Genomic DNA, 18,022 nt, shown 5'->3' with positions numbered 1-18,022 from the left:
ATAAAACTTTTTTACTTGGAGTTATAACTGGACAAACAAATTACATAATTGTACGCAAAAATGCTAAAAAAGTGCCTGAGCTTTAACAAAATAAGCTTATAGCAAAATTAACATTATGGGGTTAACTTTATTTACTCTTTGCCTGAACTATCGGAATTTTATTACCGCCCCCCCCTAAAAAATAATAATTCAGGGTTAAGAATTTAAATTCAGCGAAAAGAAAGTATGTTTATTTACAGAACGAATTTGTATCTGATTTTGTAACTTAGAATATCATCCCTTCAAATTAATTTGCATTTTTAAAGTAAGCTTCAAACCATTAAAATTAAATCTAAAAATCCGATCTTTCCCTCTTTTTCTTTTGTTGCTATTTTGTAATTGTTTTGCCGACCTATTTTGGGATAAGAACATTAATGAATGTCTTAACACAGCTATTAAAAAAAAAAAAAAAAAAAGGGGGGGGGAGCCTTGCATTATTTAATAATCCATAATTTAAGTTAAATATTAGCCTCGTTTGACGTCTCATCTTTCCATTTTCTTTTCTGAGTACTAACACTTTAAACCTAAACTCACATAAAATTTCTGTTGTACGTACGCTTATTTTGTAAAATTACGACTCAAATAACTTCAATAACATAAAAATGAAGGTGATCTTGGCTACTAATTGATCTTCTATTAGCCCTAGAGCTTGAACTGACCCTCTGTCAATCCAATCACATTTGAGGACCCCTAAAATACAAGTTATGAAACAACGTTGTAGAAGTAGCAATGAGTAATTTAATTGGTCGTCTCTTCTGAACCAAAACTGAAAAAACAAGTTCATCTAAGAAAAGAAAATAATGAAGGCAAGCAAAAGAAAATCGCCATGATACCAAAGTAACAGAGCAAGTCTCGTGCACGCGGTTCACGTTTCGGAGTTCATTGCCCTTTGATGGGAGCGAAATCCACTATAAATGGCAAGAAAAGGTCCAACCAACCAGAGGTGGCCTACTTCCGATTAAAAAGATAAAATATCAAAAAAATTCCCCTTTTGTCCACTTTCAATAAAAGTTAACGAAAATTTTTTAACAGAAGCAAACGGAACGAATTACGAAATAGCCTAACCTGTTGCAGTGAACAGAGATCAGAACACTACATGACACGAAAAAGAAAAGTAGATAAGGCAGTTAAATGATAAATTAAATATGTTTAACATAAAAAAAATTTTCGCTCACAGAACAATTATTTCTATTAGGAACGGTAGTTAAAACTTAAAATAAACCTTCGTTCCGGCCTTGTTTTATACTATTTGTATGTGAGTTAAAAAGAAAAAAGAAAACAAGACTTAAATCAAGTTATTTTATTCTTACTTGAAAACAGAAAACTTATCAGAATGATTGCTTAAAATCATTTTATAGAATTTTTAATTCCTTTTATTAACAAGTTTTATTTCCTTAAAAAGAATAACAAAAAGTCAGTCATTCCTTAACAGTAAACTTCTATATCAGCTTGCCAAATTGATATTAATAAAAATCGAATTAATGTGAGTGAAAATATCATAAAATATTAATATTCACATAATATATGAATATACCATTTTTGCAGGAATTAAAAAAGAAAAGAAAAATAATTTTCTTAATAAATTTGCCCAATCATAAAATTAAATAATGAGTCATTTTCTATTGTTTTCGCTTAATTATTATATCGTTTTTTTAAGCTGTTTCGTAAAAGTAGATTTCTTCAATAACTTTATAGTAGCAACTTCATTTAGTTATATTATTAAAAATATTTTAAAGCACACATATTTCAGAATTCTTTAAAAATAAATCAATATAAGGGATACATGAATGCTTATCATGTAAACTCCCTGTAAAACAAATCCCTATTAAAAGTCAAAAACTTATAATTTTTCATTTATTTCATTAGTAATATATCATTTTTTTAAATAAATTATCATTTATTTAGAATTTTGTTGAAAACATGGTCTTTTAGATTATATGCTTTTTAGAATTCTTTAAAAACAAATAGGTTACATATTTGAATACTTATCCTGTAAATATATTGTATTTCCATTGTTCATTCAAATCCAGTCAACAATTGTAAAAATCTACAAATCTAATAAATATGTGACAGTATAAGGAATGAGAACAGAGACAATACATTTTAAATTTATTTTTAAAAATAAAATTCAACTTACTCACAGTTGCTGTCTTCTAAAATCCGAACAGAAATAAATCCACGGTTACCTGTTAAAAATGCTTGAAATCCGAGGCAGTAAGTAGTGTAAGGATATCCAAGGGAGAGGAAATGGTACATCCAAAAAGCGAAATATACGTAATCCACAGTATCGGAAACACACGCGCGTATATTTTTAATCACACTGGTAATCCAAGGGAAAGGCAGGTAATCCAAAATGAGAAATATCCACTGGTATATCCTATGGGTATGAACACATATATCCAAAGAAATAAAATCCCGGTTATGCACACGCAGAATGTCACTTTAAACGCATTCTAGAAACACAAAATCGCGTAATCCACCAGATGATAAACATTTATTGACGCCTTTTTGGCGATTCGTGGAAAATCCGTTGCACGGTAACTAAATCCACAACAATCAAAAAGAATAAAACGTATAATCCTAAAAAAATCATTTTCTACAACATTAAACATAAATTGAGAATTCAGAACTAAAATAAAAAAAATAGTAAAAATTAATGTTTAAACAAAATATAAAACAAAAGAAAACTGGGCTCGTATCTAGATCTCACCCTTAATTATTATTTTTTATTTCTTTAATAAAAAAAAAGGTAGTTAACTCGTGTACTGATATTAATAAGTCCAAAAAATTCTCAAATTATTAATAGAAAAAATTTCTAAAACTAAAATATGACATTAAACTAAAAGCAAAATCTTACTTTTACCAATTACTTATTTTTAACGAAGTTAAATGAATTCATCGAATCGACTGTGATGTATTAGCATGAGATATAGATAAGAGCCGGAACGAAATAAAAACGAAACAAGCATAAGTGAAATCTTAAACGAAACTAACAAATTAATACAATAAATGAAACAAAAAACTATTTATATTACAGAAATGGCCAAAATTGCAAATTTTCTCATAATATACTTCACGTGATAAAAATAAAAACGTACCAAATTCGATATGCAACTTCATAGTTATCTATTTAATTAAATTTTTAACAGAATAATCAGTTTAACACATTCAATGCCACTAATAAATAATATTGATATGGTGGGGAGTCGATTTAATCAAAATATTGATATGAATCGTTCAAATTGTGTGCTACGTGATGCAAAAATATTAAAAATCAATTAATTTGTTAATCAATTAAACTTTAATAACTAATTTATCGACTATTAAATTTATTAAGTCTATGTAAATCGATAAATAAACAATACTTCATTAATTTAATTTCAAATATTATTATGTTATGTTAATAGAGCTAAATGTTAAAGCAAAATATAAACCTAAAGTCAATTATTTGTATTTTACCTGAAATCATTTATTTGTTTTGGAAATAGTTGAATATGAAATAGTTACTATAAATAAGTGGTACATTAACCTTGCTGAATTAATAATGATTATTAATACTTAACAAATGTGAGGATAATTTTTTTCTCCCAAAACGCTTTTGAAAGCATGTAAGTTTTAAAACCTAAATTTGTATTCACTAAAGGTATTTATTGTTTTTAATTTTAAAAAATGATTATAATGTGATATATGAGAGAAATTTATGCTTATATAACTGGTAAATTTTAACAAGATACAATAATTTTAAAAGAATATCATTTGAATATGAAATGTTGCTCTTAAAATACTACTGTCATTTTACCTTATTTCGTTAATAACTATAAAAATACAATCTACTTTAGTCATAAAAATATAATGTTTCAAGTCGAAATCATTCGGTAGATAATTATTTTAAATTCACCTATACCTTTTTTTTTATTTCTACAATTACTTTCGATCTACTATAATATGTTTGTAGATGAGAATTATACAAGTGAGGCTAATTTATCGTTGAAAACTAGGGGATACTGTTTTATTTCGTTTTAACTTTTAAAATTGCTTGGTCTTATAAGTTCAGATTCAAGTGCTTTTTTTTTCTTCTTTTAATTATGAAATTAAATTAGCCCTCGCTTTTCATGTTCAAGTTTTCAGAGTAGGCAAAGAATGTGTTAAATATAAAATTCATGACTGACCGAGAAAAAAAAATGTCGATTGAAAAAACTTCTCAAAACGATCGAACCACTGAAATTATTTATTGAATGATTTAATTTATATGAATTACAAAGTCAAAAATTATAAATCAGCCAAAAAAGGAAGATGGCAGAAATAACAAGGATAATCAAATATCTGGTACCTATGCAGCTCAATATAATTTAAAAACTGTAAACTTAAATAAATTTCCCCTTAAATAATTCAACGTTGCTGCAGTAATAAAATGAACAATTTCCACAGCAATGTTTAGGTGAATGACACTATTACTGGTTCATCATCTAGAATGCCAATAACATAGATAAACAAAATTACGTAACTAATCACTTACCCATATCGTGGTGTGCGACCGGCAGTATAGGGCGCTTGCGCCGGTCGCACTAAAGCGTCATCTCTTTCGTGGATATAAATTGCAGATGAAGCTGTACTTGAGGCTGGAGGTTCGTAGTAATCAGTTTTTAAAGTTCTGTCATCAATTTTGTTGTCCGCATTGTGCGCTTTAGAAGCGGACTTAATGTCAATGAATGCAACCGTTGCGCAAGATCCACTTTCTTCTTCTTTTTTAGGTAGAATTTTTACACTCTGCACTTTACCATACCTGAAACAAAATTATAAGGCCATTTAAATATTTAAACACAACTAAAGTGCATAGACCCATTCACGACAAGAAAAAAAGCGCTGCCCCATATAGTAACAGTAACGTTGGAATCTACCAGAAAGAAAAGAAAAAGAACAAAAGCAACGATTTCTCACAATACATCGAAACTGGACACATCAACTTCACACCTTTACATAGAAGTAAATAACTATTTTGTCGGTCATATATTTTCAAGGTTGCATATTTCAAGGTTATATACTTTGAACATTCGTATGATATTCACACTTCAGAAACTCAGAATCTCCAAAGGATGAATTTAACCCGTAAAACTAACATGATTGAACGATGGAAACTACGCAAAGGATGGCAATATGAAATAATGCTCCAAGTAACTTAAAATTACATTGAAGTAGATACTTTTTAGTAAAACACACTTTATATTAAATTGAATCAGAAAAAAATATGAAACATGCATTTAAGTTGTTAATTAAGCCAAAAACAAACCTTTTACGCGATACAAAATTCAATTCTGGTTGAGAATTAGTAGAGCAACAGCAATTAAAAACCATTCAATGTTTTTGTATAGTGTTAAGAGTCGACGTGGCGTATCAATAGCTACAGGTCTGGTTTCTTAGGACAAGCGCCTTATCTGGGCGTCAGCGGGACGTCAACGTCACGCTGACGCCAACAAAATACTGGTTTGTTAGCTCAAGGCCTGGTTTCTTAGAACTAACGCCTTATCTGGGCGTCAGCGGAAAGTTGACGTAGATCTGACACCAAAAAAATACTTTTTTGTTAGCTCAGCGTGAGCAGTCGGTCCAACGCAGACATTATCTCTCATTGCGCATGCGTTAATAACGTAAACAAATATTTATTTTGAATTTGTATTGATTTTGTTATTGTCGACCAGTGTTTTAGAGAGTAAATAATGACTTTGTCCAAGAAAAAACACATTATAGCTGAGCTAAATGAAGAGTGCTATGTTTAATGAAGAAGCTATGTTTAATGTCAAAATCAAAATCTTGGCTGATTTCAATGTGCTGTTGGATGTTGTCCGCCATTGCTTCTGTGGTTAACGTCACGCTGTAATCCAACTGCAGTTGAGTTGGACGGCAATTGAAGTTCAAGATAAGCGTTCGATGACGTATACTATCAAACTCACAAATAAACCAATCAGAGGTTAGCGCTGATTTCCAGCTGACGCCGACGTTTAGGACGACAGGCTAAGAAACCAGGCCTTACCACATCCAGACTAAAGAATTTAGAGGAAATTGTGATAAACGTCACTCTAAGACACACAATATGGGTCATCTTTAAAAGAAAAAAGTTACAAGTAGTGTCCCGTCAGTTCAATAACACTCCCCCCCCCCTTTTTTTCCCATCACAATGTTTATATTTTATCTTGAGAAGAAAGCTTCCTTACTATATTAGTTTCAGGTATTTCTACGTCATAGGGGCCCCAATATGGTGACGACTTTGGAAAGGTCAGCACTTTAATTTAGAGACACCACGGCACTATCGTATAATTGAAGGGTGTTTCAAACTATTATTTTAATGTTCTTTTTAATTGATTTCTAAATTTAAAAAATTATTCAGGTTTGTCAAAGCTTCGCACGCAACCATTAGAAAATAGAAAGATTTTAACAGTCCTGTTCAAAGCTTTTCTATGTTTAGTTTATGTACGGGATTTAGCACAGACAAGGACATCGAGAAAAGAGAGCCTGAGCAACTTGCTCTATATGTAGGCTGCTGAGACTACTTAAAAAGGAAATCAGTTTGCTCATTAAAGACTTTTAGTGCAATTAATGTCTGGTAGTTGACAAGAAAGTGAGAAAAACCAATTTTTCCAACGGAAATTTTTAGATGCACATTTGCTACTACCTCAATTTTACTTGTCCTAATTAGCTTTCCTCTATAAGTTAAAAAAATGCATAAATAAGTTCACTTTTTATAGGAGGTAAGGAGGCTTTCTCTTTTAGAAGGTATTGACAAGGATCTGGGTTAAACCTCATAAGACTTTTGCATCTCAAAAAGAATCCTTGTGTAAGAAACCGGGACTAAATATCAACAGGTGAGTTGTGACACGTTCACAGCTTTGCGTTACAATTAAGAGCAAATGTAATACATTTGCAATATTATGTAAATTTTCATATATTACAGGCAGTTAAGTTTCATGTTTAGAAGTTAAACTGTGATAGGGCATTTAAATTATATGTAGCCAAGGTATTTCTTGTCACTTGGGTAAAGTGTTAAGATTCATAAAAAAAAAAAAATTTTAACATTTTAAAATTTATTTAGCAGTACTGAGTGTAACATAGAAACTCGTTCTTGTAATACTATTTATTTTATCAGTAGTTGAGTTGATGGAACTGTTCTAAAAATGTCTAAATTGCAGCGATAAAAATTTAAGGAAAAAAAAATTTTTTGTTACAAGTATTTTAAGCAAAGCAATCATATAAAAAATAAATCGATCAAAAAACAAAAAATTGATGCGTTTCACTTACGTCTCTTACACATTAAATGCAAAGTTTACTAACTTAAATAGTAAGTAATTTCCTAAAACTGAGGGGGGAAATTATGAAAAAGAAAATTTGAAGAAAAAAAACAACGGAAATTACTGATTTTCAACAACTTATTTAACAATTTTATTACATTTATCTAGTTGTTGAGTATAAATAAATTATAGTGAAAACCTCCATTTAATTATAATTATAGCGCAATTTTTTCTGTCATTGAATTTAATAAAATCTCTACCTTGAGCAGGTCTTTTCAGAAAATTAAGACAATATTTTCGTTAAATAAGGCAATTTTCCCTCAACAAAACACTCTTTTTATTTACTGCATAATTATATGTAAAAAATTGGAAATCATCAATTTTAAGCTTTGTTGCAGATTTATATTAAAAAATGCATTATTCACATTTTTTATTGCAAAAGTTAAATTTATTTTAAACCCTATTACGTATATTTAGATTAGAAGTGTAGTATTCTCTCATCAACATTTCGCGTAAAATCTCAGAGATCAAACGATAGAGAAATTTAAACGGTTGTTGTACGCAACAATTAAAACAGACATTTCAACAAAATTTAAAGAAAAAGAAAACAATCAGACTAAACGTGATCAGTTAAAACACGCCTTCTGTTCATTATTTTAATAACCAAAATATTTTACAATTATTATTAAATTTTAAATAATTTAAAATTTAATAATGTATGAATTCTGTTATTTAAAATTTATAGTAATATTGTAAAATATTACAATTCTGTGTACTGCTAAACAAAACAATTTATAACAAGGAAATCTGAAAATTGCAGAAAACTTTAAGGGCATTTAAATAGACGAAGTTGAACAGAATTAGAAAACAAATAAATATTGCAAAATAATAATAATAAATAAATAATAATGTTTTAATTATTTCATTACGCGAGTATTTTTAATAAGATTGGTTTTTGCGTCTTCGTTTTAATTACAACTTATCGTAATTAAAATTACATATGTAGTTTTATTCAGCTTTCTGTTACTTTACTCTCTCTTTTAACAGCTTGAGGAGGCATAACCATCAGACTTGACCCTGGTAGAGAGAGATTCTATTTTGAAGGATCTGTTTTAAAGAAATACAAACAGTACGTGCGACAAAATTGATTTCATAGAGTTGAAAATTACTTTCAATGAAAACTAAATTATTAATAGACTTTCAGATGAAAAATTGTCAATTCTTATCATAAAAGTTACATAGCAAAATTGATTAACGTGCCAGGCAAGACATAATACATAGCACTTCAAACAATTCTAATTATCACGTCTCTAATAAAACATTTACTAGCAATGGATGATGCTAACTTCTAGCAGAATTTATTCAGGGTCTGCAAGAAACATTAAGCAAACATCGTAATCCCGACGAATACCATTACAATTACGCTCGCTACCAAATCCTATCAGATGGTCTCACGCAACAAGTTTTCAGAATAATATTAGATAGCCTAGGCGATAAATCATATCACTCACAGCAACAGACAAAAGGACAGAAATGGGCGTTCTCAAGGACAAAGGGAGTGATTTAATAATATCTGAGATTTAAATTCGATCAAGTTCCCAGGTTTATCAAGGGATGTAATTTTTTTTTAAAGATAATATGAAAATGATATTTAAAACAGAAGCATGCTAAAAAACTCAGTCAAAAAAATTTTCAGTTATTTATTATGCCTATTACCCTAAAATATTTTCATTACAATCAACCAATTATCAGTTATAATTCACTTCAGTTCAAATTATTATTTTCTATTTAAAGAAAAAAAAATTAACAATAATATATGATTTAATTAAAGAAGTGTATCAACATTAGCAACAACTATTAATATAAACAAGGAAAAACTAATTTCCCTCATTCATACAGGATCATTTTCAACTATTTCGTGAGTACGACTGAGCTTGCGTCTTAATTTCATGAAAAAAATATTTGAAAATCCGAATTATAATATTAGGTGACATTTTACAAAATTTTCAAGAGGTGATATTACCCGTTAACCGAAAAAGTTCTGATAAAGAGACCTTATTTAATATTCATTATTGCATTTTCTAATGGAATCAGTGTTCTCCCTAAGCATTTTAGGAAAGGCGGCTTCTCCTGCCACCCCTATGATCCCTATAACTCCGCCATCCCTTAAAAACACTGCCGTTTTATTCATATTCCATTTTTAAGAAACATTAATTAACTGTTAACATAATAATTACACACAATTATCTGTGTTTATAGGTTTCATTCTGATTACTATTACAAATATGTTACTATGCTAAGTATATTCTCAACTGATTAAATTTTTATAAGTTTCCCTTTTTTTTTTAGAGGGGACACATTAATATATTTTTTTAAGTGATTCAAAATAAATACCTTCTTTTAAAAAAAATTTCACCGTTTATTGTTTTTCTAATAATATTCAATTTAAATTCTAGAAAAAAAATCCTATAAGTTGTTCCTCAAACATTTTTTTTCTTGGTTTACTTTTAAAAAAAATGTATGCACAGAGATAGTCTCTAAGCATGCATTCTTCTAATTGGGTATAATATGAAAAAAGCATAACTACTTCCACTTACTAGGAATAACATTTACCTTTTAGTTTAATTAATAAACTGAGGTTTAAATATGTTTACTAAATTCATAAACTTCGGTAAAACAACAATATAAATTATTTCCAAAGGAACTAGACTAATACAATTCCAACCTGGCGAGTAGCGACTTATAAACAAGACACTTCGTTTGATGCTTTTATTTGTTGCTAGAAATCAGGTTCGCAGAAAATGCTGTTTACTAGTTAAATTTAGTAGGAATAACACGATCTGTGACGTAGGCTATAGTATACCCAATTATTATTTATAAACTACAAATTTTTCTCTTATTTAGATAATGAGTTAAAATTATCTATTGAAATATATATCTAAAATAGTACAAAACTGTAACTTGAAATTGTTGAGGATCAAATTCAGTTATTACATGATATTACACATTTTGATAAATTTTTACGGTGAGTGTCCTTTCAAAACTCTAAGTGACCGTTTCTGTGAGGAAGCACTCTGCCCTTTTTTATTCCTAGAGAGAACTCAGTGGAATATATCATTAAAAATAGTAGAATGAAAAGATATAAGAACAAATTCAAATTACGAGGTAATGAATTTTAGTTCTTTCAACGATATGCTTTATTGCTTTAACGAAATCAAAACAAATTAATATATAATTAATAATTACATGCTCAAAATATCTTTATTTACATGATTTTTTAAACTGACTTTGCAATTTTGCTTATCATTTTATTCTTAAATCAAAACAGATTAATATAAAATTAATAATTACATGCTCAAAATATCTTTATTTACATGATTTTTTAAACTGACTTTGCAATTTTGCTTATCATTTTATTCTTAAATCAAAACAGATTAATATATAATTAATAATTACATGCTCAAAATATCTTTATTTACATGATTTTTTAAACTGACTTTGCAATTTTGCTTATCATTTTATTCTTAAACGGTGTCCTTTCTTTCAAGCTTTCTAACCAATTAAAATAAAAATTAGTCATAGTTCGAGTCTCTTCCAACCCATATCAAAACTTTTATTTTGATAATAAATGAGTATATATATTTGATGAAAGAAATTGTTTAAATTTAAAACGGAAAAAAAAAATTATAAAAAAATTAAACCGTTTAAAAATTTACGAATCTGGCTAGATTTTCTAGTCAAGATGAAAATCATTAAAATCACTGAAAAATTCCAACTTTTGCATATTTTTATCGTTTCAAAAGCAATACAACGCTGAAGTAATTTTACAAAATTTTAAAAATTACATCACAAGTGCCTTATATTTACACAAAACTCATTTTTCTTCATACTGACCAACCATATTTTGCCATTTTCTAATTTAGAATCGAGGATAACAATGAAAGATGGACAACCCTTTAACCCAGTGTTTCCCAAACTTATGACTTTAGTGTACAGTTTCTAAATTTCTCATAACGCTGTGTACCACTAATAAAAAAAATGAAAGTATCTTTTACTATAAAAAAAATTGCCTAGTCCCGTACCTCTGGGGGTACGCGTACCACACTATGGGAAACACTGCTTTAACCGAACAATCACTGATAACTTACTAATTGACCAAAGTAATGAATGTTTTAAACGCGCATTAGTTATTAAAGAATTAGTATATTTTTACAAAAATAAAAACGCTTTTTATAGGACAACAGATTTTTCGAAAATCAGCCTAAACTAAAACTAGTTAGCTTGATTAATAGTTATTTAGCTTTAAATTGTTAGCTTTCTGTTTATTATTATTTTTTGAAGAACTCGTTTTAATATAATAACACATTGAAATTATTGTAAAATATGTTGTAAAATAATCTTAAGTTTAAAAAAAATCAAACGAATGAAACTATGAAAAATGGATTATTTTTTAACATCCAACTTATGTATGTTGAAAATAGAAAATTTCCCATCATAAGTGGGGAAAGCAATATTAGAAAGAAGGAAAAAAATTTAACTCAACGTAACGTCTTGGCTAGCGTTCAAAAACTCAGGAAGCGAAGACAGGGCGAGAATCGCAAATCTAATGATTAGTATGTTGTACCTTGAACTGTTTTTACAACTCGAATAACCTGATATGCCGCAAGCATCGCTGTGCAGACTGGTTTCTTCGAATGAAATACCACAACTTTCTCCTCTCAGCTATTATCTCACATTTACTGGCAAAAATAAGCTCTTTGGGAAAAACGTCGCATGACAAATCCTAGCCTTTGATATCAGACAGATAACATTAAAAATTTATGCTGTATTCAAAATAACTTTTTTATTTTAGATTTGAAACCTTTTCCTAGGAAAATAAACTTATCCATACTTTTTTTTATACCATGAACTCACCATTTGCAAGTGAAGTAAGAAGATTAATATCTTTTCTCTTTTGCAATATTGAACAAAAAGTCTGCATAGATATTAATCATTAAGTATGTACAGCTAAATGTCTTTGAATTCAAAGCAAAAATTCTTTTTAGCATATGGATTTTTGGGGAGCTGAGGTAATAATCAAAAGGGTAAAAAAAAACAACTAATGTTTGAATCATTCTTTTTGTAATACTCCGGAAAAAACTAACAAGAGGCTGACAGTTATATCTGCATGTCAAGTATAAGCTTTCACTAAGCAGGGATAGTAAAACGAGTTCATGCAACAATTGATGAAAAAAAAGTGGCGGTTCTATATATAAAACTTATCGACATCTCATTTTAGCTACCACAACAACTAAGAAAAAAAATCTTGTCAAGAAAAGAGTTGAGCATAAATATATATACATTTTATCAATAAATATTTTTTTGAATAACCACGATTTTGTAATCGAACTACCAAAAACAAACTAAAAACGAAGCAATTTTTTGTTTTTGTTCTTTTAAACACCATTCAAGCCAAATCTGGTATATGCATTTCAAGTAGCTGGGCAAAATTTCATAAAACAATTGAAGCCGCAATCAGAAGAAAGGTAAACACTGATAAAAACGTTTTCAGAAACTAAATTACCTATATGTTAAGTCAATTTAGAAAACAATTTAGAAACTTAATTATTAATATTAAAATAAGCTTTTTTAAAATAGGGAACTTATCCATGCCCTCTTTAGAAAAGCCCCCATTAAAACATGAAAACCCAGAAAAGCCCAATAAAACCCACCCGGGTTGGGGTTTTCTAGAAAAACCCGAGTTTTTTTGCAACCCTGCAAAATTCTAACAACCACCCTATTTAATTTCTCTATTAAATTTTACCAATTGATCTACTAAGAAAAAAAAAATCTTAATGATGAAAAAATAACATTACATTGATGAATTTCACAAATAAATACACGAAAAAAAGACGTACTCAGCAAAAACATTAATGAATTAAAATTCTTAAACAGAATCTACATTGAAAGTTGATAAAGTTATCTGTAGCTGTTTCAAGCCATCATTATTTATGAAATAAAATAAGCAAAAAAGATGAGACTCCGTTTACTACAATTTATCTACGAAAAGCACAAGTACAGTATTTGTTTTCTTCCAAAAGCTGAAATGCCATTCAAACTTACAATGTCATTTAATTATCATATATATCTTTCATATAATAATGAAAATCTTAAAAAAGATACGATTAAAAACTTCTAATCTTTGGTTTTATTACTTATAATCACTCGTGAATTAGCTGAAAAATTAACAGGAATCACATTTAAATGAAGAAAAAAAATTAAAATAGGTAAATAAACAAAGTAGTGTCAAGCTTGGAACAGATAAAATGTTGCTTTGGAATCCGGGTAAATACGAGGCAAGTATTGGTTAGGCTCTCACTTTAAAGGATACGTGATTTTTATGAAGTTAAAAAAATTTTTGCCTTAACTTATTCATAGTGAGAATTACCGATATAAATAAAAAAAGATTTTAATAAATTGAGAAAACAAATTAAAAGTTAAAACTTTTTTAGCCTAACTATTAATAACTGTAATCAAAACAATTTAGTTTTGCTATAAGGTCATTTATAAAACGCAAAACTGCACAGCCAGCGGAATAGAACAAAAGCTTTTAGGAAAATCAAACACATTTGTTGGGGTCGATAATTTTGCAACGTGTCACTTTCCTGCCCCTCCATCACCCCAAACCCTATAGCAGTAATTCTGAATAAATAAAAGAACAGAATAAAAGAGAATAAAAAAGAAAGCTGTAAAAAGCACAAAGAAAATTCTTTTCTAGCTATTGCGTGCATTAGATCGTTAGCTCACTCCGGGTTGCAATGCAGGCAAATGATAAATATCGAGCAGTCTTGCCTGGTATCGTAAAGGTCACCTCTACAAATCATGCGCTCGCTGGAGAGAGAATCAGTTGATCATTGCCCTCGCTGGGCCTCTGTTTATCTCCGCTACTTCCACCAATGGGAATGCATGTCGATGTTCTAAACCCCGCCTAGTCAAGCCTGCGCAAGCCATTTGCCCAACCCATCAATTTTCTTTTTTACCACTTTATTCAAATTGCACATGCAGGTCCGATCAATGGGATATAATGGATGGTTGGATAGACGGATGGCTATAGCCTAAAGAAAGAAAAGTGGCACGGAATGTATTTATAACTAAAGCTATATCAGATTCAGCTTTCTTAATATTAAATAACAAAATTTTGCTGCATTAGAAGTCTGACAAGAAAAATAACCATTAATAAAATAAATAGACAAAAAACTAACATTAAATAATAACTTTAAATTTAAAAGTAACAAAATTGAGAGTGTTAATAACATCCAGTTACGAATTCCACAAAGACAATTTACCGAAAAGCTAAAAATAACAGTATAGAATACGATAGTCACTATCGCATTCAAGTGAGTGTTTAAAAGACAAATAATAAACAAAAAAGCTTAATTTATTATTCCAAAAAACTTGATATTCAAAAGTAACAAATAAAGTAGAATTGTTAATAACATCCAGTTAAGAATTACACTATGATATTTTATCATAAAGCTGATAAATAAGAGTATTTTAATACGATAGTAACTATCGCATTCAAGTGAGTGTATTTAAAATTCTACAAAAGAAATAGTATCCAGTTACGTTAAAAATAAATGGAACAAAATTTAGAAGAACTTTTAATATTAAGTTTAAATTAGTACAATGAGAAAATTAGGTGAAAGATTAATTGAGGAATGGAATTAACTAATTTAAAACTTACTGAAAATATTAATTTTTAACCCAAATAGAATCAAACAATCCTCTAGAGTTTCAGATTTTGTGTAGAAACATATTTTATGTACTTCTTTTACACAAATAAACAATAAATTTTTAAAAAACGCGGTAACATTTTTCAGATACCATCTTTGTTACGTTACTAGCATTATTACATATTCCAGTTTTGCTATTATTTATATATATATATATATATATATATATATAATTTACAGTCGGAAAACAGAATAATGAAAATATATAATCTCTTCACCAGCTAGCACTATTATATTCGCAAAAAGAAGCGCTTTCTAATATTATGTAAATATAGCCAAAGCAAAATATATTAATGCAATAATGTGAGGAGTGCTAAAAAAAATTGAAACGAAAATGGAACACATTAAGTAAAAAATACATACGAAATAAAACATATCAAGTAAAAAACAGAAAATAAGGAAGAAAAAACACAAAACGAAATCTATAAAGCGAGTAGCGAATTTAAAAGAATTTACACCTACCAGAATATTCCAAGAATGATTTAACATATTTTAGTAATAAGTTTAGTTTAGTTGCTGGGTACAAAATATGAAAGCAGAATTGTAAATAGAGGGATCTTTTTTGGCGCGATCTTATTGCAGTACTAAAGCGTGTTTGATTAGTTGGATTGGCCCAAAATGGATGTGCGCTATACTATACTGGAAAATTTTAAGTTTTAAGGCTGATGTTTAATTAAACAATTTTAACGATTTCAATAAATTTAAATTTATTTTTTATTAAAAAAAGAAACATAATTTGCCCGTTTTGCACAGATTTGATCGAATTGCATTTGTAAAAGGCAAAAATATAAATTAACAAAGAAGATTTTAGTAAATTTATTAATAACTTTGTGAGAAAAATTTTTACGTTCATAGGGCATAGTTGTTGTAGTTCATTTACGTAGCACTAGAGCTGCACAATGTGCTATTGCCGACTGTCTGGGAAACATCCCTGAGGATGATCCGAAGACAAGCGATTACAATTTTGATCCTCAGCAGAGGAGATGGCACCCCCGCTTTGGTAGCACGACGACCTGCGAGCGAAGTCGATCTTTTTGATCGAACATCGATTTCCAATACCGCCCACCCTCGGTCTCATCGCAGGCTGATCAAAGTGGTTCCCCACCCGCACACTGGCCGTAGTTAGTGATACTTGACTTCGGAGATCAACTGGGTACCGTGTCTTAACGATCAGTCAGGACCTACGTTCAACAAAGGTTTTCCTCATGTAACAGCAATTCAAATACTATAGCAAGTCGTAAAATAAACCAAATATTAAATAAATCATCAATTTTAAGTGAACGCAATTTTGGAAAAATAATTAAGAATTTTATCGCTTCGAAGAACTTTTAGAAAAGAAGTATTTTTTAACCTACATTAAGAAAATTTAATAATAATGTAACTACTTGAATATCCAAAACATTATAATTTCCAATTTTCACCTAACACCCCCCCCCCACAACAAATTGTGAATTCCGAATGACTAATCCAATCCCGTTTAACTAACATACATTTTTAGAAAATGACGCCAAGATCTGCTAGAGTCAGCGATCTGTTAGTTATAAAAACTTTCTTAAATTCATGTATATTTTCCCATCAGGTGGTGTTGAAGAAGCATTAATACCAGTTTCTGAACTTCAACAACTAACCTGATTACGTGTCCTTAAATAAAATTTGATCACGTGGAACTTAGTTTGTTTAAAACTTGATGATACTTCTATATTTTTTATGTTTATATTTCAAATATTTATTTCAAATTTTAGTGAAATTCTCAATTAATCCGTTTCTCTACAATAATGTGATAAGCAAAACATGAGTAAAATTTGATTTCTATTTGAAAGGAGAAGGAAAATAATAAAGCAGACTGTGATGTTACGATTTCCTGCAGAAATAACTTTTTTTTCCACCCTCCCTTCTCTTGTCCTTTGTTTGCATGGAAGCAAAACGGACTGCATGATTGTGTTGCCTTGCGTGACTCTGTTATTGTCTCCAAGACAAGAGGGGACGAGTCGATTTCTAAGAACAGGTTTAGGCACCGAAACGGATATTGCTTCAAAAGAAAAAAGTATATAATAAAACTACACACAAGGGCATGGGAAGAAAATAATCAATTCAAACTAATAAATTATGAAAAAACCACAAATCCTACAATACACAGCTCATTTTATGCACTGCAGCCAGATTTTAAAGAGATTAATATATATATATTTATATATTATAACAAAAAGTCAGATTTTAAAGAAATTAATGTATAATTATATATTAATGTATAATTAATGGATATTATAATAAAAAAATTAACTCATCAGCAGCCAACAACAATAATACATACCTTTGAACGAAAAATGAGTAAGATATATATATAAATATTATTTCTCAAGAAACGTCTTTAATACTAATACTACCCGTTGGAAATTTTAGGAAGTTTTTTTTTTTTTTTTTAAATTACAAAAAAGAAAAGAAAATACAAGAACTTTTTAACATTAATAATAAAATTTTATGATTAATAATAACACAGTTTAAATTTTTTATTTTGTAAAGTAGTAGAAATTATAAATTCACTTTACATAATTGGCAAAAGTCCTTGAGAAACATAGATTTAAAGTTTTTATAACAAAAATTACGTTTGATGGAATTTTTAAAAAAAAAAATCTCCCTTTATAAGTAAAGTTTCGAACTGAAAACTAATAATGAAATAGCACTCCTAGTACTTTTTACCTTCTGCTTGACTTTCACTTCTTTATTTAGTACAAGTTACATTTACCTTAAATACGCAAGTAAAGCAATCGAGTTAATATAAATCTATTCGAACTTAATCGAGAACTAGCAAAAATATGCACATAAAACAAAACTAAGCGGGAGAAGTTAACAAAATGAAATGAAGTTAACAGCTTGGTAAATGCACATATTAAAGACTACATTTAGCTTCAAATGATATTAAATTAGACAAGTAGC

At 29.0% G+C, this 18,022-nt stretch overlaps 1 protein-coding gene across 4 annotated transcripts in view; it reads right to left on the bottom strand.

The window, feature by feature from the left end:
• The window catches only part of LOC107455104 (uncharacterized), a 154,957-nt gene that overhangs the window by 115,570 nt on the left and 21,365 nt on the right, over positions 1–18,022 (bottom strand). For all 4 annotated transcript variants that reach the window (XM_016072546.4, XM_071183450.2, XM_043040197.3 and 1 more), the window contains exon 2: positions 4,556–4,822. In XM_016072546.4, the coding sequence (XP_015928032.3) occupies positions 4,556–4,822 (267 nt within the window). The remainder of the gene's footprint in view (positions 1–4,555; positions 4,823–18,022) is intronic.

The sequence above is a fragment of the Parasteatoda tepidariorum genome, chromosome 3 (genome assembly GCF_982258835.1).
Source record: "Parasteatoda tepidariorum strain Cologne lab strain chromosome 3, Ptep-v5.0, whole genome shotgun sequence".
Lineage (NCBI taxonomy): Eukaryota > Metazoa > Arthropoda > Arachnida > Araneae > Theridiidae > Parasteatoda > Parasteatoda tepidariorum.
Note: the sequence above shows the minus strand (reverse complement) of the source record. Positions and strands in the feature narration are given on the sequence as shown.